Below are 20,354 nucleotides of genomic sequence, written 5' to 3'. Positions count from 1 at the left end.
TTGCTCTTAGTCACAGAAGTGAGGAGGAGCTGAGTGCCAGGAAGAATTGTTCTGCTGACTTCTGGAATGTCAGGGAAAAGAAAGCCATTCCACCCTTTCCTTCACATGCTTACCAAGTACAACTAGATAGATACAGCTAATGTAGTGTGGTGGTTGTTCCTCTTTGAATTGGATGCAGCATTTGCACTTGTAAGTATTAAAAGCTGCAATGTACCTGTGGTCCTGAGCCAAGAAAAATATTTCCATGTAGGCAGAGGAACTGTTTGCTGGTGGTTAAGTTTGACAGTCTGCTCAGGCACTGGATCTAGTGGGAGAAAACCAGAGGAACAGGACTCAGTGACCCACTTGTATAGGAATAATTGAGTCAACAGCAGGTTTGGTATTGTGATTGATTTGTACTTGGATCCTTGAAGTATTTTTTAAAATATTGGATATTTCTGTTGTGTTTGTGTCAAGTTTTACACGTTCTTCTGGTCTAAAACAACAACAAGTTGTCAGTATGGACACGGTTACTTGTGATTCTCCAGTGTGTGTTGTACCTAGGGATTCTCCAAGTACTTTGTGGGTATTACAAAATATGGACAGGTCCTTTCAGAAAAGGATAACATTTACAACAACAATAGCTGGGTCAAAGCTTGTAGAGACTATAAATATTACTGACCAGTTTCTTAAATTGACAAGCTGTAGTAGCTATTTTAAAGTTACCAATATATAGCAGTATTTGAATACATCAATTATACAAAATTTAAGAATGTAGAGGTTTTTTATGATAAGTATTTTCTGAAACAGCACATAACTAATGGCTGTTTATTGTGATAGTAATGCTTGTTTCTTTAATCTTGTGTTGGCTTAATTTTGGCAATTACTTGAAAGTTAATTGTGTTTTTAGTGATAAAATCCATGCACTAGTAACAGTAAATGTATGCACATGCTAGATACAGACAAGTTTAAAGATGCTGGGAGGGAAAAGTATTTGAAACATACATAGTTCTTGTTTTATTTGTCAGATTTTTTTTTTTAGTACAGGTTAAATGTACTTAGGATGTCTGATTTTTTAATCAGTGTATTAAAACGCAATTTCGAATAAGTTGGTTTTTATAAATTATTACATTTTTATTTCCATTACAATACTGATAGGCATTCTGGGAGCAAATGTAATTTTTCACTGAGAATGAATGGCTAAACATGTTCACTGTAGTTTGTCTTTAATTTCAACAGACTATAAGTGAGGATTACTCATGGCCCTGATTAATTCATAATTTGTGTATTCTGTGTTTAGGTTTAATCTTAAAAATGGATCGGTACATAGGATGTGAGATTTCTAAAGTGCCTTTGTCTGATATTGCTCAGAGGATTATGACAGCTTTGCAGTCTATTCCTGTTCAAGCTCAGACTAACAGAGAAAATAACCAGAGTGAGTAAATCTTAGCCTATTTGTGTTTTTCTGTTGAAAAATCGAAACATAACAGTATCAAACCTCTAGTCCCTGTTTTTAAATAGTGGAAAAGGAAAGGTGAGACTTCAGGTGAAAAGTTTAGAAAAGGAAGTAAGCTGTGACTGACATTTGCTGGGACTTTTATGATTCAATAATATTATGTGAATGCAAGGAATGGTACTACCAATTTAATTTTTTCTCTTTCTGTTCTGCTGTGTGGTACAAAATTATATGGGAATTTCAAACTCTTACTTAAGTACTATAATGTCACTAATTAGGTGCATACATTAACTTGGCTCTGGAGTAGATATTTAAAGATCACTGAAAGGTACTAGGAACTTAACAGGAAACTGTGAGCTCTCCAGACTCATGTCTGTCCTTAAAATACATATTCATTAGCAGTGTGCTCCTTGTGAAATTCTAGGGGGAAGAGTGAACAAAAGTCCCAGTGAAAGAACAAGTTAAATAATGGTAAAAGTGCCTCAGCAGATCTAGAACATTGTGGATACTAGTGAAGTTTTGCAAGGTGAAGGTTTTATTCCCAGTTCTGTGCAAGTCACAGTCAAATTGTGGCTCTGGAAAGAAGCATAAAGTTAATAGTTTTACTTAATTTCAATTGTCTGTTTCTCCTCAGAACTAGATCCTGGAATATTATCTGATCAATGGGTTTAAAATCTAACATTTATTCCTGGGTACCTTGTGGTTTTTGCAGCCACTGTTCTATATTAATTATGGTTCAGGCTCCTCTTTCAGTGAGATATTGGATCAGTGGAGCCTGGTGGTGTAGCAGTGACAAAGGTAATAGTTCATCACTGTGGAAATCTGTGATACACGTTTAAGGAAATGTGAGATGAGTTAATTTAAAAAGGGTACATTGTATGTGGTACACCTGGGACCAAAACCCAGATGATTTTAAAGAAAATTCTATCTCTTTTTAGCCTCAGTTTGATATTTTACTTCTCTTGCTACCTTGTCATTGCCTGTACATATATATTTATATGTGCATATATACATATAGCTTTAGTGTGGGTGTGTAAAAAAGAAGTTTGCCTCTCTTAAAAAACCAAAAACAACTGCAAACTCTGGATGTTAGTTGGTCTGTTTCAGACTGCATTGAACTGTATTTTATAGATAGAGTTTTCAATCTTTAATTCTACTTAATGGAAAAATTGTTTGTCTTTAGAAGGTAAATATTGGGCTCAAATAGAGCAATTATCTGCAATGTTGACCTAGTTGGTGAAATTCAGTGGTTATCCTGGCAGTGGAGCTCTAATCTTTCCATCAAGCCTTGAGGAGTTGGAAGGCAAGGACAGGTTTCTGCTGCCATCTGGTGATACTTTGTCATAATTCAGAAACTGCAAGTTGGAGATCTCTTCAGTACCCATCATACTGATTATTGTGTGCTGGAGGAGAGAAATGTAATCCTCATTGTGTTCTCTGGGGATTGCATTTGTCAAGGAAAAGTGTCTAGCTGTGAAACAATTCAAAGCACTGAATGTAAACTCAGATATTATCATTCTTAATTTACTATCTCATTGTAGAAAGTGTCAAGAAAACCAAAGGTAAAATATTTGGAGCTGCCAACACAGTTGTGCCATATTGGCTGTTCTAACAGCTCAGGCAAGAAGTTTGACCTGGAGCTAAATGTCTGATTATACACTTACACAGACATGCAGAAATAAGTTTATTTTCTTCTGTGGACAAAGGTCTTGATTTGCCCAGACAAGTTTTTTTAAAACACTTCTACTAAATGGAAATAGCTCACCTATGCTTTGTTTGACGTTGGTCAGCACCACTGTTGTTTCAGAAAGTGTCTTGCTGCTGGTAATGCAATTCACAGCTGACAGCAGCAGCTATGTTAGTGCTGTACTCAGTATGGGGGGACAAAATGCATACTTTATCTGTGAGGTGTCTTTTGGCTGGGCAATAAGGTAATTGAGACATAAAAGAATCCTAACTAATTGCAAATTCTGGAGAGATCTGCACTTCAGGGGGGTGCTCTTTTTCCCTGTTCTTTCTGTACCCACTGAGATACTGCTAGCCTGTTACTACTGGCTCCTTCATTCCAGGCTTTACTTGCTTCTCCTCTTCTTGGGACTTGTGGACAGTGTTACAACAGGAAGGAACTGCGTGTCCCAGTGGTTTCACTTGCCCTGGTGTGAGTCTGAGGTGCATTTGCAAAGCCTTCTTGCAACTGCAGCATCTGTGCTTTCACAGCCATGGGCTAAAGGTCTCTGGCAGTCCAGTGAGGGCTCAAACACCAGCTGTGCTCTGTGTCAGACCCAGCACTGCTGCCAGGCCTGCTTCTAGTGGCACTGGTGTCACCCTGTCTTCCTGTCAGTTTGCCAGGTCTGAGTTCTCCTTGCTCTCTCTTACCTGGTTTTAAAATGCCTGTTCTGTTGCAAGGTGAACAAAGTGAAAAAATTATCCCCTGCACGTGAAACATGGTCAGTTTGTAAAACATAATATGCTAAACTTAAATACAAATAACACTTTATAGAACAATTGTTTTGTGGAATACTGCTGCTGAATTCTAAGAAAACAGTTAAGCCATGTAAAATTTCTAGAGTTTGGATTTTTCTTTTTCCTTTCATGCTCATACTCCCAGCTTTACTATAACCAAAATGAGTTGTGTTTTCTTGAAAGAGGGAAATTCACATAATTACAGAATTATAGTAATGCTTCCTATATACCATAGAAAATGTTTTCCTGCTTTGTAGTGAACCTTAAGTAATTTTTTCTTAATGGTGACAGAGCAGTTCTTTTGCATATGCATATTTTGGAACCTGCAGGGCCCTTTTAAAGCATAAATACTAATTAGATACTAACTTGATAAATGGTTGTTGAGGGAAATATTTTTGCAATTCTTTCAGGTTTGGTAAAAGTGTCAGTAATATAACCCTGTATGAAACCTAAGTTATATGGGCTGCTTGCAGATTAATTTGTATTGTAAATTGTTTCTTCTTTTTTAAAGGTATAGAGAAGACAAAAGAAAATAAACTAGGTGATGCACATCTGAGAAGTGAAAAGGCAAGCATTTTGTAAGATTGAAAACCACTAAAAGCAGTCTTTTTATAGCAGGTTTGAAGTTATAGACTGGTTCTTTCATAACAAGCTTTATCATGATATATTTTATACAGTCATAGTTCAGGTAGCTTCCTCTGTCTTACTTTACACTTTTCCTATATTTACCTCTGAGAGTCTGGGCCCAACTTCTGTTCTGTTTTCACAGGAAGTTGGTATTTTATGACAGATGGATCAGAAATGAGGTTGCCACATTCATCACCAGAGTTTAGAAATGTTCTCAGACTCCTGTCACTGAACAATCATAAAGTGACCTGATTCATATGAAAAATTACTTTGTGTTAGGAAGCTTAATTTTGGGTTTAATCATCTCTGAATTTGTTTGATTTGCATGTGAGTGCCAGTGCAAGAGTGGGAACAGGTAACTGTGGCAGCCCCAGCTCAGGCTTTGCTTGTAAAATCCCTTGTGTTGATTGATGAGTTGCAGATGCTGCAGCTAATTCCAGCTGCAAATTTCACAGCCTTCCTTACTCTGACTCTGGTGCATGTTGCACACTCCAATTCCATTCAGGTTGCTCAAGATGCAGAAAACTGATCCCTTGTGTGCAATGAGGTCGTTTCCTACAAATTCCACTGGTCACAGGTGCTCCTGCAGCTGTGGGTGCACATGGAGAGGGGTGGAACCCCTGTTTGTATTGATGACACTCTAATTTTGACTTGCTGCATCTAATGAGATCTTCCTACATTGACATAAATTATGAAACTACATCCTGGAAGTCATTTTCTCTACTTGCAGCCATGTCATGATTTCTAGTAGAAGATCAGTTCTTCATGGAAGCTGCTGTTTCTCTCTGTGGTTAAGTGTAGTTCCAGCTGTATTATTCTGACTTGATAATTAAATTGCTTTGTGTGTATTTTCTGAACCTTTAAAGGGAATTGCTTATTCCTGATTCTATAATTACCAAAGTGTCCTAATTTAAATTCTGCTGTGTTAAATGATTAAACTATCTGCAGTTTGACTGGAGAATACACTTGAGTGAATTAATTGTTTTTCTACAGCTCTTAAACATTTGGCCCTTCTGTGATATGATTTTTCCCCTTTTGATAACTTTATAGTTCCCATTTTTTGATTAGCATTGCATAAGTCCAATTAATTTGTCTTCAGAACAGCCACTATTCATTTTGGTAGTAGCAGAAGCTGAATTAACTTCCTTATCCTGTTTACCTAGAGCTTTGTAATTGTATTTTTGCTGTAGGGTTGATCCTATGAAGTATGACCTAAAGCAGTCTTAAGCCTTTTTCATTGCTTGACTCTATAGTTCTAAGGTTTGGGAATATGGGGACTGGGTTGAGGAATATTGTAAAAAAGCCCCAAACTCACTGGCTTTGTCATTCTGGCTTGCTCACTCAGTCCAGATGGGACAGAGGTGGACAGTAGCCTTTGATCAGTGAAAATTGTCACCCTGGGGACTGGGGGGAGCCCTGCACAGCAGTTCCTTGTGGTTCTTTTGAAGTGAGGAGGTCTCAGTTCCTGCAGTGGTAGTGACAGCAGATGAACTGAATCAGGCTGGGCTAGAAGAGACCAAAATACAGTAAATATGAGAGATTCAGTTACTTTCCAGTGGAGTAGATGAATATTAAGCTTATGCATGATGCTCCAGCTGAAAATTAGGAGACAACGGCTTCATGGAACAGTTGCAGAACTCACGAGAAAAAATTGTTTTAATTTGATTTTGTGTGAGATCAGGTCCAAAATCTTCGCTACTGACAGATGCTCTTATAGAGACTGTAATCTTTTGGGGGTATTGAAAGATAGATAAGACAGTAATGCTTAATTTTCAAAAAGAAAACTATATAAAATTGAAAAAGCTTTTAAAAGAAATGGTACAGAATTGCCCTCCAAACCCAGAACATTTGTAGGTAGGATAGGGATTTATTCAAAGCAGAGTATTGAAGATTTGAAACGAATAGTAAATTGTGTCTGGAAAAAGTAATATGGCTAAGAGACAGTTTGAAGGAGACTACTAAAAATGTTATCATGCAAAAAGGTGAACTTAGCAGAATTTGTATTATTCTATACTTGCCTCATTTGACTAAGTTAAATGAAATATACAATGGTATGGTTCAAAGTAACTTTGAGGAAAAGCTTGCAAATGCTTCACTAATACATAATTTTTTCAAATGCCTCAGGAGTAGAAAGCTTGCCACCTCCTCTAAAGCCTATTGGTGATTGAGGCATAAAAAGTATTGAGGGAAGATGAAAATGTGTGTATCTGTAAATAGTTAAACACACATTTACCGTGGGGAATCTTGGAAAGGTCACTGCCATTCCAGAGTCCTTGTTCATGAAATAAAGGCAGAGGATCTCTTTCAGCTGAGGAGTTTGTAGATAGCAAAAGAAATAGTAAGTACTAGGGCCAGTAGCATACCAAGGAAATTTCTGAAGGAAATAAGAATGAAGGAGTAGAATTCAAGCACTACCATGCAGAATCTTGCTTAATGCTGTTAGTAGCATGTTGCTTTAAAGGGATCCAGGGAATATATGGAGTAGGAAAACTGTTCTGGCTGTAGTGGATTGAACAGAATAGAATATAATACTTACTCATACAGCTCATAATACTGCTTCAATGCAACTTTCTTATGTATTTTGTTATGTCTTGCAACTCCTGTAAGTTGCTTGAAGCGATTGAATCAGTTTATTCATGTGTTTGAAATTCCAAAGTGGTCATTAAAGTCCCTTAGAAAGTTCTATAACAAATGAATCCATCATGAACATGAAAAGAGCTCTGAATGTTGAAGGTGGTGATGAAGGGTTTCTTTCCTCTTCAGACAATAATAACTTTGTCACTATGGAAGACAGGCTACTGGACTAGATGCATCTTAGAGTTGTTAATTTGCCATTTTTAGTGTTGGACTAGTATTAGGTTAAAGAAAAAAGTGGTTGTGGATGTAAACAGTATATGTCAACAAAATCTCTACTGATACATACTTGAATTTTGGTTTATGTAATGTGGTTCCCCTAAACTGGTTCAGTTTTGTTAGTACCAACAGTTTTTCATAGAATTTTGCTTTCTGGAGAGCTTATCTGAATTCGTGCAATTTTTAGTTTCTCCTAATAAGTCAAATAATTGGTTTGCTAAAAATTTCTGATTTTCCCAGGAGGATTGTGATTCCAGAATTGCCATATTAAAAGCAACTGTCAGCCCTGAAAAAAGAACTTTTGGTCAGATAGTCAGGCCAGTGCATATGGATGAAATACTTGGCTGTCAAGATACCAAAATATCTGGTAGCTGTTACCAGCATTTAGGCTTCCCAAAATGGGGACATCAACAAAGGAGTCTTTCAGAAGAAAAAAGCCTGAAGGATGGTCTTATTCCTCTTAAAAGAAAGCAAAATGTGTCTACATCTTGCTCAGAGAAAACAAGAAGATTGCATGTAAATACCTACATGTTCTTACATGAAAAAAGGTACAGCTCTACTCCTGGACAAATAAAGTCTTCAGGAAAGTATCCTCGTGATATCAGCAGTTTAGGATGTGAAGAAAAAAGTGAACTGCTTGCAAGTATAGAGCAGGCAGCAGCTTTTGTAACTACTATGATATTTCATGATGGTTCTTCACAGCTCAGCTCGGAGCAGGTTAGTGAGGGATGGGTTTTGTTTAGAGTCACTTCTGTAGAACCATTTGAATGTGCATGGGGCTGATAATCACAAACCCAAGTTCATTGGCAACACTTCTGTTTATGACATACCAAAATGTACAGTTAGATTACATTTTATTTTAAACTACATGTAAAACTTAAAAAAACCAGGATTTGTGTTTCAAGGCTGAAACACTTGCATGCTTCTCTACCATGTCAATGGTGTATGCAGTAACTGTAGTGTACGTAATAGGTTTCATATTGTAAAACATTTGGGAATTTTTCTTTATAGGATTGCACAAAATCTGTCAGAGGAAACACTATTGTAATTATGCTTAACAGGCCTCTACCTCATCAGTAAAAGGAGTTGTTGTGCTGGTGAAGAATCTGACTGATCAGCCTTGTCCTCCCAGTCACACTTCAACTGGCCATACTTGGAATGCTGCTAACGAAAACGACAAATTAATTTATTTAAAAATTGAACAGTCATCTCTCTGGGAAAAAGAACAGGCTCACAAGAAATTCTCTTGGTGAGAGTATATAGGAAAAAATACTGTTTTGCTTTATGTATGCTTTCAGCAGTAATGACGTTGGTTACTTAGTACAGGCCTAATGTCCTTATGTGTCAGGCTCGTTGAATTTTATTTTGGCTCTGTTAGTTCCAGAGTCTGGGCTAATAGAAACCAAATAAGAATAGACTATTCCTTTGGGCTCAGCATATCACTGGCTGCAGCCCTTGCAGACTGAGGTTTGGATTCTGGTAGGAGCTGTTTACAATCATCTGCAAATCTTTTATAAGCAGTTAAAGCTGGACAGCACCAAAGAATATGTTTTGTCCAGAGTATGTTTTATCTTTCTTGTATTTTATCTTCCATTTCCTGAACTGCATTTCTTTGCTAGTACATTTTTTATCGACATTATTGTGATAAAACTTTGAGTTTGTTCATACTTTAAATCTTTTTAGCTCAGTTTTTTTAATGGCTTTTGATATTTCAAATGAAGTTTTACTAATATTCAGTAATACAATATAATTTTGGAAGTAAAGGCTTTATGTATCTGTTTAATACTTGGACTAAATTTTAATAAAAGTTGGACTTCTAGTTTTAAACTTCCAGTTATTATAACCAAATTTTATAATTTGTAACCAATATTATAATCAAATATTATTTTTATTCCTATTAACTTGAAAATCATATCCCAAAAAGGGAGAAATGAGAACTGAGTCTGATCCCGAGATGTAATACTGTAGCATATTAAAACTCCATCAGAATATTTTATGACTTTCAGTAACAGCTGTCTTATTGTAAACTGCTGAATTTGGATTATTAAATTACAAAACATTAATTTCAAGATGTGGGACTTGGTTGCTTGGTTCTACTGCTTGAAATCATGGCTTGAAACGAGACATGACTTTGCTTCTCCAGCTGTAATATTGGGGTTACATGACAAGTAGTGTAATAACGTTGTCAGCTTGAATATAGGTTATTGTGAACTGAGAATAACATATTAGCAAAGTGTGTACATATGAACAGTAAAAATTCGATAAGTTGATTAAGAATATTAGCATTTAGATGAAACCTGTGGGTAATTGCTTACTGTAAAACTAGTGCAATTGTTTAAGAATGGATCTATAAAGCATACAGCAATATCTTGTGAACTATGTGATTTCTAATATGTCCAAACCCTTGGAGTTGTGGTCTTATACCATCAAAAATGCATTATAAAACTATATTTTTTTTATTGCCCAAAATATAACTTATTAACAAATTATACACAGGGTTGGTAAATCTATATACTAATATATATAGTTGGCCACATCTATTTAAAATATGAATGAGAGAATTATAGACATTTTCAAGAGGTATGGAAATACATTACAAAGATGAAACATTTTGGATTTAATCAGCATATTAACACAGGGCAGTTATTGCAATTTAGATTGTCTAGTAAATTTCAAATCACTGTTTTATAATGCTACATCAGTTTAGCCTCTGTGATCTTATTTGTGTATACTGAAGTGTTACAGGGATACCAGTTGGTATTTTGGATTAAGGTTGCACTTCAACAGTTAAACAAGGATTTGTTTTCTTTATGTCATAAAGCGTATCTGCTAGGATGTTTTAATTTCTTATAGAACATAGCCTTGAGTATTACTGAACTGAGAATTTAATATTCAAATACAGTATTCTGTTCTTATAGGAATAAGGAAATGTCTTGGGTTAACTGTTTAGTATTAGGTGCTAATTAAAAGAACAAATAGATTGACTAAATCTAAGAGCAGTGTAGTGTGTGTTAATGAACTACTTCTGTGCAGGCAAGTGTTGTTTCAAATGCTACAGTGCAAAGTTCCAATAATTTGCTTCAATGCAAAAGATTTCCTGAGGACTCTACTTCAAGTTTATGGTAATGAAATCAGCTGGAAACAAGGCAAGTATTGAATCTGTGATCTCATTCTGTAATCTCTGCACAATTGGTGTTTCTGTTCAAATCACTAAGTGTAGAAATAACTAAATTGGTGGTTAATATGTTGAAAAACAGAGTTTAGTACCATGAAAAAACCACAATTTTTGGGAGAGGTTGTGACCAGAAGTTTGGCATGTCAAGATAATGTATTTCTTCTCAGAGAGGGAATCAAATCATTGAGTAATTTAAGTATAGCTTCCAGTGGAAACAAAACTTCTCAACACAGTCCTGACTGTAGCTGAAAAGGTCAAACAACAAATATGTTTCATATTCCTTAGAAAAAGACTTCCTCTGCTCAAAGGAAGGGCTAAATAATCCCAGAGATGTCACAGTTGTCAGAATTAAGAATCACTTGAGTGGGCCCATGTTCTTTTGATAGAAACAAATAAGACACTTCTCTATGGATTTAAAAGCAATTACAAACAACAGTCATACGATATAAATATGTCTTTTTTGCTTTGGGTTCTGTGGGGGTTTTTTTTTGTTTGGTTGGTTTTTTTGTTTTGGTTTTTTTTGTTTGGTTGTTTTTGTTTTTTTTGTTCCATATATCAAATTACTGCTGAGTGAGTTACAAAATACTCATGACCTTTCAGAAAGGGCTCCCTCTATGCAGAATTGTCAGCTTGTGTTCAGCATCTGAAAAGTTTCAGTAAATCATAGTAAACTGCTGATGATTTGAAATCTGGTGAGAAGATCTGTACAAAAATGAGCACTGGGAATGGGAAAGGTGGGAAAAGAAATGCTATAATGGTACTGACAATAGTGACAATTTTATAACTTGTACACACAAGAAGTACTAGGTAGGTTATGTCTGACCTGATCCATGGGATTTGAATCTGAAGTTTCTAGTAACCAAAAGAATTTTCATCTAGGCTTTTAAACTTTGGAACTTGGTGCTGCCTCACACATTACTTCTGCTGTGAAAAAAACCCAACCAAACAAAGCTCCAACAAAACAAACAAAACCCCTAAAATTCTCTTTAGAGTAGTCCTGTAGCTGTGACTTGGATTATGGACATTAAAATTTGCTTCCAGGTAACTGAGTCTGCAAGCTTGTGTAGCCTGGAGTTCTCTATGAATGTTACCTGTAGGTCATTGTTTGAACTTACTTAGGGGTTACTGAAGAGGATCCTTAGGTTTATCTTTGAATATACCACACAGCAGTGTAGTTATTAGTTTCTCCTGTTCTTTGTAGAACTGCAGGACACATGTTGAGATTGCAGTTCAAAGGAAAGTGAAGCAGCACTGGGCTTGGCCCACTCTATCCATCTTTGTGAACATGAGGCTGCAGTGTAAGCACATACTCTGCTAAAGGACCAAAAGTTCTGAGTTTTGGCAGCAATGCATTGTGCACCCATATGTGAATTCATATATACATTTACAGTCTTGGCCTGACTGCTAGGAAGTAAACCTCTCCCTGATCCCAATAGCACTTTTGTGGGTATCAGTCAAGTTAACAACAACATTAAGAAAAATGTACCAGAGGGAGACTCTCATAAAAAGCCTCTTCAGCTTGAAGTTTTTCAGTTCTAGGAAAGGGAGGTTTTTACACCAAATCTAAGGAGGCAAAAGTTTACTTATATTTGAAAACTTGAAAAAATCAACCAGCCAAAAAAAATTCACCCCAACCTCACAAAACAACACTCTTCAAAAATACGCAATGCTGAACTTCCTCTTATGTAGTCATGATATTGACATGTGTTAGAGCTGTAAATTCAATGTTTAATATTTTTGTAAAGTAAATACTTGTCCTTTTATGATGTGTGCGTGCAGGAAAGATGGGCAAAACTTTAGAGTTTTTTTTCAGTATGGGAGGTAATTTAAATATTTTGATAACTTGTTTTTGTAGTTGCCAATAGTGTCGTGTTAGATCCAAGGATTGCAGCGTGGCTGATAAACCCCAGTGACACAGTTCCTTCCTTTGAGTGTTTAATACAGAAGTATTTTGAAAAGCCCTTTTCAAAGGGAACAGAAAATACAGATACAGGCACTTTGAGAAATGTATCTGTAAGTAGTTTGTTTTCAGGTTTTTTGTGGTTGGGTTAAAAAGGGAAGGAAATGATAATAGAATTGCTATTGCTTAGAAAATATTGCAAAAAAAGATAGAGAATGCTTTTATAATGGAAGAAAACGATTCTATTAATGCTACATGTTGGAAATCTAAAGAAAGGGGAGAAGGGGAGGTTTTACTGCATCTACCAAGATGGAAGCTCATTCTCCAGGAACAGCTGTAAATTTTTTCTTTAAAACTGTAAAGTTCAGTAACTACATTTGATTAATACACAATTTTGTATTTTTTCTCTTCACCTTCCTGCGAAATGATCTCCAGCTCTCTTTCCCAAAATATCTAATGCTGTGTTCTCTAGTTCCTGTGCACTTGTAGCCTGTATTTAATTGATTGTTATTAACAATTTTACTAAATTTCACAAATGGTAAAGACACCACATCATAGGCTGAGAAACAGCAGGTAGTCAAATGTGAACATTCAAACATTTGTATTAAAAAATCTTTCAATTTTAATTCTCAGTGTCAGAGAATGCATGTTGAACTTTTTGAGATTTTATCCCCTGCACTATGGGAAGTTCTTCCTGTATCATATCAAATTTCTTCTGTATTTCTATTGAAATGTATTTCCTGCATGTTATGGAATATTTGTATCTGTTTTGGGTCATGGTGATCTACTGGGGACACATTAGCCTTCAGAGGTTGTTTGATGGATAAAAAGATGTAGAGCAACTGAAATAATGATTTTTTTGATGCTGTTCACTTTTCAGAGCCTTGCTCATTTGGACAAGTATTGCACCATGATTATAGCATACAAATCCACAGATGTCAAATGGCCTTAGAACATAGAGACTGGTTGTGTTGGCAACTACCCATCAGTGTAGATATTTCTAAGAAAGCCAAAGGCAGTCCATTTGAAAGCACTGGCTGTAGACTGCAGGTTTTAGAAGCTACTTCATGAATTAGGTTATGAGTGTAGGGAATAGACAAGCAGACAGAAGTAACCTATTGTTGTTTCTATATGTGATGGCCTTGCTATGAGTCAGCATCCTCAGTCTTGTCTCTTCCCTTAGCTTGACTCAGTCTTTTGTTCTTCAGATACCACATCTGTTCTTAGTTATTTTTCAACTTTTTTTTCTGAGTTAAATATTGAAATTTTATTTCCTTCCTGTCCTACTTCAGGTCTAGTTTATTTCCTTGCCCTAGCCATCTCCAGTGTCTTTAGGCTGACTTGTTCACTGAATTCCCAGTTAATACCTCCTTGTAACATCCTGTGATTATTCCACCCCATTCCTTATTCCTTAATTCGTCACCTGCACTCTCACACTTCCTTTTTGGCTTTTCTCTTTGCTCAGTGAGTCCTAGTTTTCCTGTGTCTCCTGGCTCTTTGCCAGGTTTATCTCTTCAATCTTCTTGCTCTGTTTTAACTGGTAGATTCCTAACAGTTTTCTTTACTGCCAGAGGGATCTGTGGTAGGTGATAAATCATCTTGTGCCTCACTACTTTAGTGAAGCTGTGTCTTGTGCTAATCTTGTCCACCCACCACAGCACTTGGAATGACTGCTGGTTTATTCTGTAGCCCACAGCTCACCCACACACCTCTAGCACAAAGATGTGCTGCTTGCTTGTCTGTGTATTTGGTGCTGTGCCAGAGTGGTCATGGTCCATGTTCCGTGAAATGTTTGCTGGAACAGGTGCTAAACATTGTGCTGGTCATGTCATCACTGCGTTTACTGATGAGGAATTTTGGTGTCTGTTGAAGCCTGTCACTGGGCTCTCTTCCACCTCCAGAAAGGGATCAAGCAAGCTGTCTGTATTTCACAGACAGCTCATTTGTTCCAGAACAAGTTGGTATGGACAAGGTTTCTTGGAGACAGGTTGGTGACTTTTCACTGCAGTATGGACTAGACTGTTTTAGAACTAGGATCATCACCATGCAGTGGATATGCATATTTCAGCTTTGAAGAGAGCCCTCTGCATCCTACCTTCCAGGGCCTGCTGTTTCTCAGTCTTTATTAAGTTCACTTTTAATGGTCATGTTCTTGGAGCTCAAAAGCATTCTCAGTATTTGTCCACATTTCAAAATGGTATTCTAGCCAATTGAAGGAGGTGGTTTGGTGCTGTGTGGAACAGCTCTGGTAAAGAAGGGAAGGAAATGAACAGTTCTGGCACAAAAGTGGCAGTACTCATATGAGAAAAAGAATGCAAGGAATTGTTCCTGGTTTTACAAGTAGTAAGGAAACTCTGACTTTAGTGTCAAAGGCAGTTTATTGATATTATATTTCTCTGTACTTATACAAAATGTAAATATAGGAACAGGCAAAATCTGAAATGTTCATAATCTAGTGTTGTGTTAATGGTGTTAATGATTTGGTTTTGATAGAGATCTAATGTTTCTAAAATATTAACAGAAGGTATACAGAAAAGGACATTTTTACAATGTATACCTTTTAAAAAAGATAATACTCTAAATATTTTTATGTTAGCAATAAAGTTTTTTTTTTTGATTTGTTTATGTCAGTATCAAAACTTAGATGTGATTATGCAGAAGCTTTATAACGTAATGATGGACCTTGCTCATGACTTAAAGGTAAGACAAAGAATTTGCTCAGGAACAACTATGTAAGTATTGAATTAAAGGGAGTTAATGATGTATTTCTCATTCAAATTAGAATAATAGAATGCTTCAGTCCTTACTGGTTTACATTGGCAGTCAACCTTTAAACTAAATTGCTCATCAAATTTGCCATTTTTTCTAAAAGGAGGTGGTGTCAAGGTTAATCTTAAGCAGAAATTTTGCTACATTTAACTAAATGAAGATTCTGAGAACAGGAAAGATTCAGAATATTGACTTTCCTTTTAGTATTTTAAATCTATATATTACTGTCTAAAAAGTGTTAAAAGAGGTAGAACATAGTATAACTATTTTTTTCTGTGTATTCCTTGCTTATGAAAACTCCGAGCACATCTTTTGTTCTAGATTGTGTTAACCAGGACTGGTCACATGCTGGGACAGGCTTCCCAGAGAGGTGGGGGATGGCCCAGGCCTGACAGTGTTTAAGAAGCAATTGGACAGTGCCCTTAATCATATACTTTAAATTTTAGTCAGCCCTGAATTGACCAGGCAGTGGGACTAGATATCATTGCACGTCCCTTCCAAGTGAACTGTTTTATTCTATTTTATTACAGTATTTATTCTGCTTTATTACAGTTCAAAATGTATCTCAAGAAGTCTGTTGAAGTGTGTGTGTTTGTTTTCTGCCTGTGATCATATGCCAGGAAAAGTGCCAGAATTTAGGATTATGTCCAGGTTCTGGTGCAAGGGGCATCATAGTTTCCCAAGGATTGTCTTTGAAGTTGCTGGTAGCAGTTGTAGGGCTTAGACCATTGGGTGATGGAGCCAGATTAATGTGAATATCCAAGTGCTCAGCAGCATGGTGAGCAATCCATGAAGGGAGGCAGCAGGGAAACACCAAAGGCACAGAAACACTGAGACCCAACCTACAAGAGCTTTTAGACAAGTCAGATTGCTTCAGTGGTTAGAAAAGACCCAGACTTTCTGTTCTCTGTAAGTGTTTTGGGGACATAACCCTTTCAACTCTTATTTTCTCCCTAATGTAAACAAAGTTATGAATTATGAATGGTTGCTTAATCATTCAAGTGAGCAAAGGAAAAGGGATAACTGTGTGTCCTATTATAATGAAGCTTGCTTTAAAAATAAACTATTTAGAAAAAAAGAGGTGTATATATTTATTAACATTCTTGTACAAAATGGTTACTATTGCAAAATTCCTGTTCCCCACAAAAAAACCCAACAGCATTTAGATTCTATAACTTACACTGTTATTTCATAGCACAAACAGTGTTGTCATGCAAAAAGGGAATATACAAAAAGTGAAATACTGCTCACTGGAAAATACACTCACCTAATGACACTACTGTATGTTTTGAGATCAAAATTTGCTGGCACTGAAGAATGTATTCATGTCTTACTTTACAGGTTCAAGGTTTGTGGAACTTATTTTGCACATTAGAGCTTCCACTTATCAAAATTCTGGCAGGTATGAAAGTTCAATTCAAAACACGAATCTTCACTATTTTCACACAGCTGCTGACTATGCTCAAGTGGAATGTAATTCCTTAGAATATGAAATCTTATCTTAGCCTCATAACAGCTGTGTGAGTTTGAGTTTCCATTTTACAGTCTAAGAAGAATGTAAGATTGAAATTGTGAATTACAAATGTTCTAAACCTAAAATTGTATTTACAGTGATGGAAACACACAAAATATATGTGAACAAACAAGAACTGAAAAAAACATCAGAGATTCTAGGGGTAAATTTTGTATTTTTTTCCTTGAAAATTGTATAGCATCATAGTTTTGCTTTTACTGAGGATAACTGATTAAAAAGAAGGAACTTCTGTCACATTTCATGTAATAGTGTGGCAGTTTTAGTATATTGTTATAAATATAATTATATTTACCTTTTAGGATACTTCCCTATTTATTTACACAAGTAAAAAAGAGATATTTGCTTCATCAGCCTTGCCCCAGAACTGAAATTGCATTGCAAAATGTGCAGGTCCTTTTGGGTTATGTGTTATAGAGTAAAAATGATAATGACTCTTTCTGAACCTACCGTTTTCAGTAATCATCTTCCTGAGAAGTGATAGACTTTTTGGGAACAATACACGCCTTAAATGAGTGTTCTTTGATAAAAATAGCTACAAGAGAATCCCATTTTGTAACATAAAATTGGACTAGATAATCATACTGGTCTGACAGATTACTAATTTATCAGAATAATTTGCATAGCTGTGTTTCTTGCAGATCTCTGTAGGCTTCAGTAACCTAAATTCTTTAACCACAAATGTTGGTACTTCTTACTACCATAAATCCCTTTCCCAGATCATAAAGCAATATAAATTAAGGAGTATATAAGCAATCTACTCAACCAAATGTTGATAGCCAGCAGTGATTACACAATATCAAGTACTCCATTTTAAAATAAAGGTCCAATATTCTCATTAACCTTGGAAGTAGCAGACACTGAAGAAAATAATAATGTGAACAGAATAATTTTGATGTCCTAATTTATAGTTGCGGCTCAAAGAGCTTGAACATGAGGCTCATGAGGCTGCTGGAGAACGATTCCTTTTGACCAGCAGTGTTCAACTTCGAGAGGTATTATTTGTACTGCTCTTTCTACTTAAGGTGTGAGTTCTATAGATTTATTGATACAGAAGGAGTGTAAAGCATAGATATCCTTACCACTTCTGACTTATTTTCTTCTACATTAATTAGCTTATTTTCTAATTTTAATGAAGTATCACTTTTTCATAAATATTACAATGTTGAATAATCCGTATTTGAAGGTATGTACATAAATTATACTCTTTTTTTATTAGTAAATATGTCACTGCTTCAATAGCTCAAAAAGATTTTCAACTCTGTGTTATTTCTCTTTGCTACAGTATGCTCTATTTACTTTGAAACCTGTTTTCTGTTTAAGTTCAAGCACCCAATAATTTTCCTTTCTGTTTCAACACTTGAAACACTGATAGATTTATTTTCTTTTTCTTACTTTAGGTGCTATTTGATAAGTTAAAGCTGCATACGCTGTGTGAGAAACTTCACAGAACTGAAATACAGCAGCTCGTATCCACCTCAGAAATTGTGGTGAGACAGGGAAGGGTTTTTAAACCAGCTGCATGACTTAGCAAAACTTCTAAGTTATATTCCAGTGAAATTGTGATTTGTCTAAAGTTTTTCTAGTGATCTTGGTTTATTGTTGTACTGAACTATTTGTGCTTAGAAAAGAAAGTTGCACCCCATGATGGGGAAAAACAAACCAGCTACTGAATGTCTCCCCTGAGCCTCTTTTCCTCCAGATTAAACATCTCCAGCTCCATCAGTTGGTCCTCATCAGACTTGTGCTCCAGACCCTTTTCCAGCTCTGTTGTCTTTCTCTGGACTTGCTTCAGCACCTCAATGTCCTGTCTGATATGCAGGGTCCAATACAGGACTCAGCACTCACTGCCGAGTACAGGGTGACAGCCTGGTCCTGCTGGCCACCATTGCTGCCACAGGCCAGGTGCCATTGGCCTCCTTGGCCACCTGGGCACCCCTGGTTCATGTTCAGCCACTCTCAGCCAGCACCCCCAGGCCCTTTTCCAGAGGGCCCTTTCCAGCCCCTCTGCCCCAGCCTGCAGCACTGCAGGGCTTGTTGTGACCCAGGGGCAGCACCTGGCACTTGGCCTTGTGGAACCCCAGACCCTCAGGCCCACTGATCCAGCCTGTCCAGATCCCTACAGCAGATCAGCTCTTCCATCCAATTTGGTGTCACCTGCAAAATGACTGAGGGTGCTCTGATCCCCTTGTCAGATCATTAAAAAATCATTTTGTGACAATAATAGCAGCGTCTTCTCTTTTAGAAGAGAAAAGCCTCTGTGCAGCTGCACCTGTTTCTGATTTGGTGCCACAACTGTATTGCTCTAGTTTACAGAGGAGTGAAAGTGCACAACTCATTGCTGAACATGAACATCTTTGGGAAAGGTAGAAGGGTAATATTTGTTTTTTAAGGAGAAAATTCTGCTTTTCAGTCAAGTGTCTGAACTAACAAATATGATCTCCAGTAACCTCAACAGTATAACCATAAAACCCACACACTACTCAAGGAGGAGGTTTCATAGATCAAACTTGTAATCTTGGAGAGTGACAGAGAGGCTTGGGAAACAGGAGGGATCAGTGAAATGGAATTTGTTTCACCTTTTTGTGGGAACATAAGATTTGTTGCTATAATCAAAGCAATGCTTTTATGTAGTCCACTATTCTCTTTCCAACAACTGCTGAGACTTGGTTATTTAGAGAAGAAGGGATGAAACCTTCCAGGAGATAAATAGTAGACAATAATCTTAACATGTTGTTTCTCCTTGATAGCAAGAAAAAACCCTTATGTTTTTAAATATACATTCTAGCACAGTTGCATCTATTCTTCATCCTGGACTATTGTAGTTCCAGATGTTTTTTCTTGTACTTATAAATATCCAATCCCTATTTTAAGAATTGAATTCTTTTTCTCAACAGAATTTTTGGCAGTTTCCAATCAAAGTAATCAGAAAAATGCTTTATTTTATTGGTTTTTAATTTGACAATTTCATTTTATCTTGAAGTTTTCCTGGAACTTTTATTAAGGCTTGAACAGGAGAAATTGTCGTCTTGGATTGTATGTGTGTATAAATACATATGTGCATATATATATATTATTTTGCCTACTTCCACCATGTTCTCTCTTGCATTGATGCTATATAACACAAAAAACAAACAGAGGACCATAAATAACACACACACATCACACCCCAGTGTTTTTAAAGTTGCTGTGGAAAAGTTTTTATGTCTGTGTGTATTTTTGTCCCTGTTTGGGACAGGAGTGAAAATGAAATGGGAAGCAGTAATCTTCCTTGGGGCTGGGGTGTGGTTGCTTGAAGGACATCGTCCTTCAGCCAGTATTTTGTTCATTCAGTTTGTCAAGAAAATGTCTTCCTCCAAAAGATATTCTGTTAAGGTTTGTTTAATAATATAACTTCAAGGAAAGTATGTCAGTAATCCACATTCTTGATTTTGCAGCTAAATAAATTGCAAGATCTTCATCCTTTGCCTAAGATAATTTTAGAATACCGCCAGGTGAGCTGATATTTTTTCACAGAACGTAGTAGTACTGAATCAACAAAATTTAGCAAGACAGATAACATATTCATAGTTAAACAAATAAATAAGTTGGTTCTAGTGAA

At 36.4% G+C, this 20,354-nt stretch overlaps 1 protein-coding gene across 1 annotated transcript in view; it reads left to right on the top strand.

The window, feature by feature from the left end:
* The first annotated feature begins 1,287 nt into the window (after positions 1–1,287).
* POLN (DNA polymerase nu) overlaps positions 1,288–20,354 on the top strand; it is an 87,645-nt gene continuing 68,578 nt past the window's right edge. The window contains exons 1-12 of the mRNA XM_063401178.1: positions 1,288–1,414; positions 4,410–4,465; positions 7,619–8,095; positions 8,440–8,627; positions 10,412–10,524; positions 12,409–12,566; positions 15,085–15,153; positions 16,564–16,624; positions 16,834–16,898; positions 17,665–17,748; positions 18,154–18,243; positions 20,191–20,247. Coding sequence (XP_063257248.1) covers positions 1,294–1,414; positions 4,410–4,465; positions 7,619–8,095; positions 8,440–8,627; positions 10,412–10,524; positions 12,409–12,566; positions 15,085–15,153; positions 16,564–16,624; positions 16,834–16,898; positions 17,665–17,748; positions 18,154–18,243; positions 20,191–20,247 — 1,539 coding nt within the window. The 5' untranslated portion in view covers positions 1,288–1,293. The remainder of the gene's footprint in view (positions 1,415–4,409; positions 4,466–7,618; positions 8,096–8,439; positions 8,628–10,411; positions 10,525–12,408; positions 12,567–15,084; positions 15,154–16,563; positions 16,625–16,833; positions 16,899–17,664; positions 17,749–18,153; positions 18,244–20,190; positions 20,248–20,354) is intronic.

The sequence above is a fragment of the Prinia subflava genome, chromosome 7, assembly GCF_021018805.1.
Source record: "Prinia subflava isolate CZ2003 ecotype Zambia chromosome 7, Cam_Psub_1.2, whole genome shotgun sequence".
NCBI classification, from domain to species: domain Eukaryota; kingdom Metazoa; phylum Chordata; class Aves; order Passeriformes; family Cisticolidae; genus Prinia; species Prinia subflava.
Note: the sequence above shows the minus strand (reverse complement) of the source record. Positions and strands in the feature narration are given on the sequence as shown.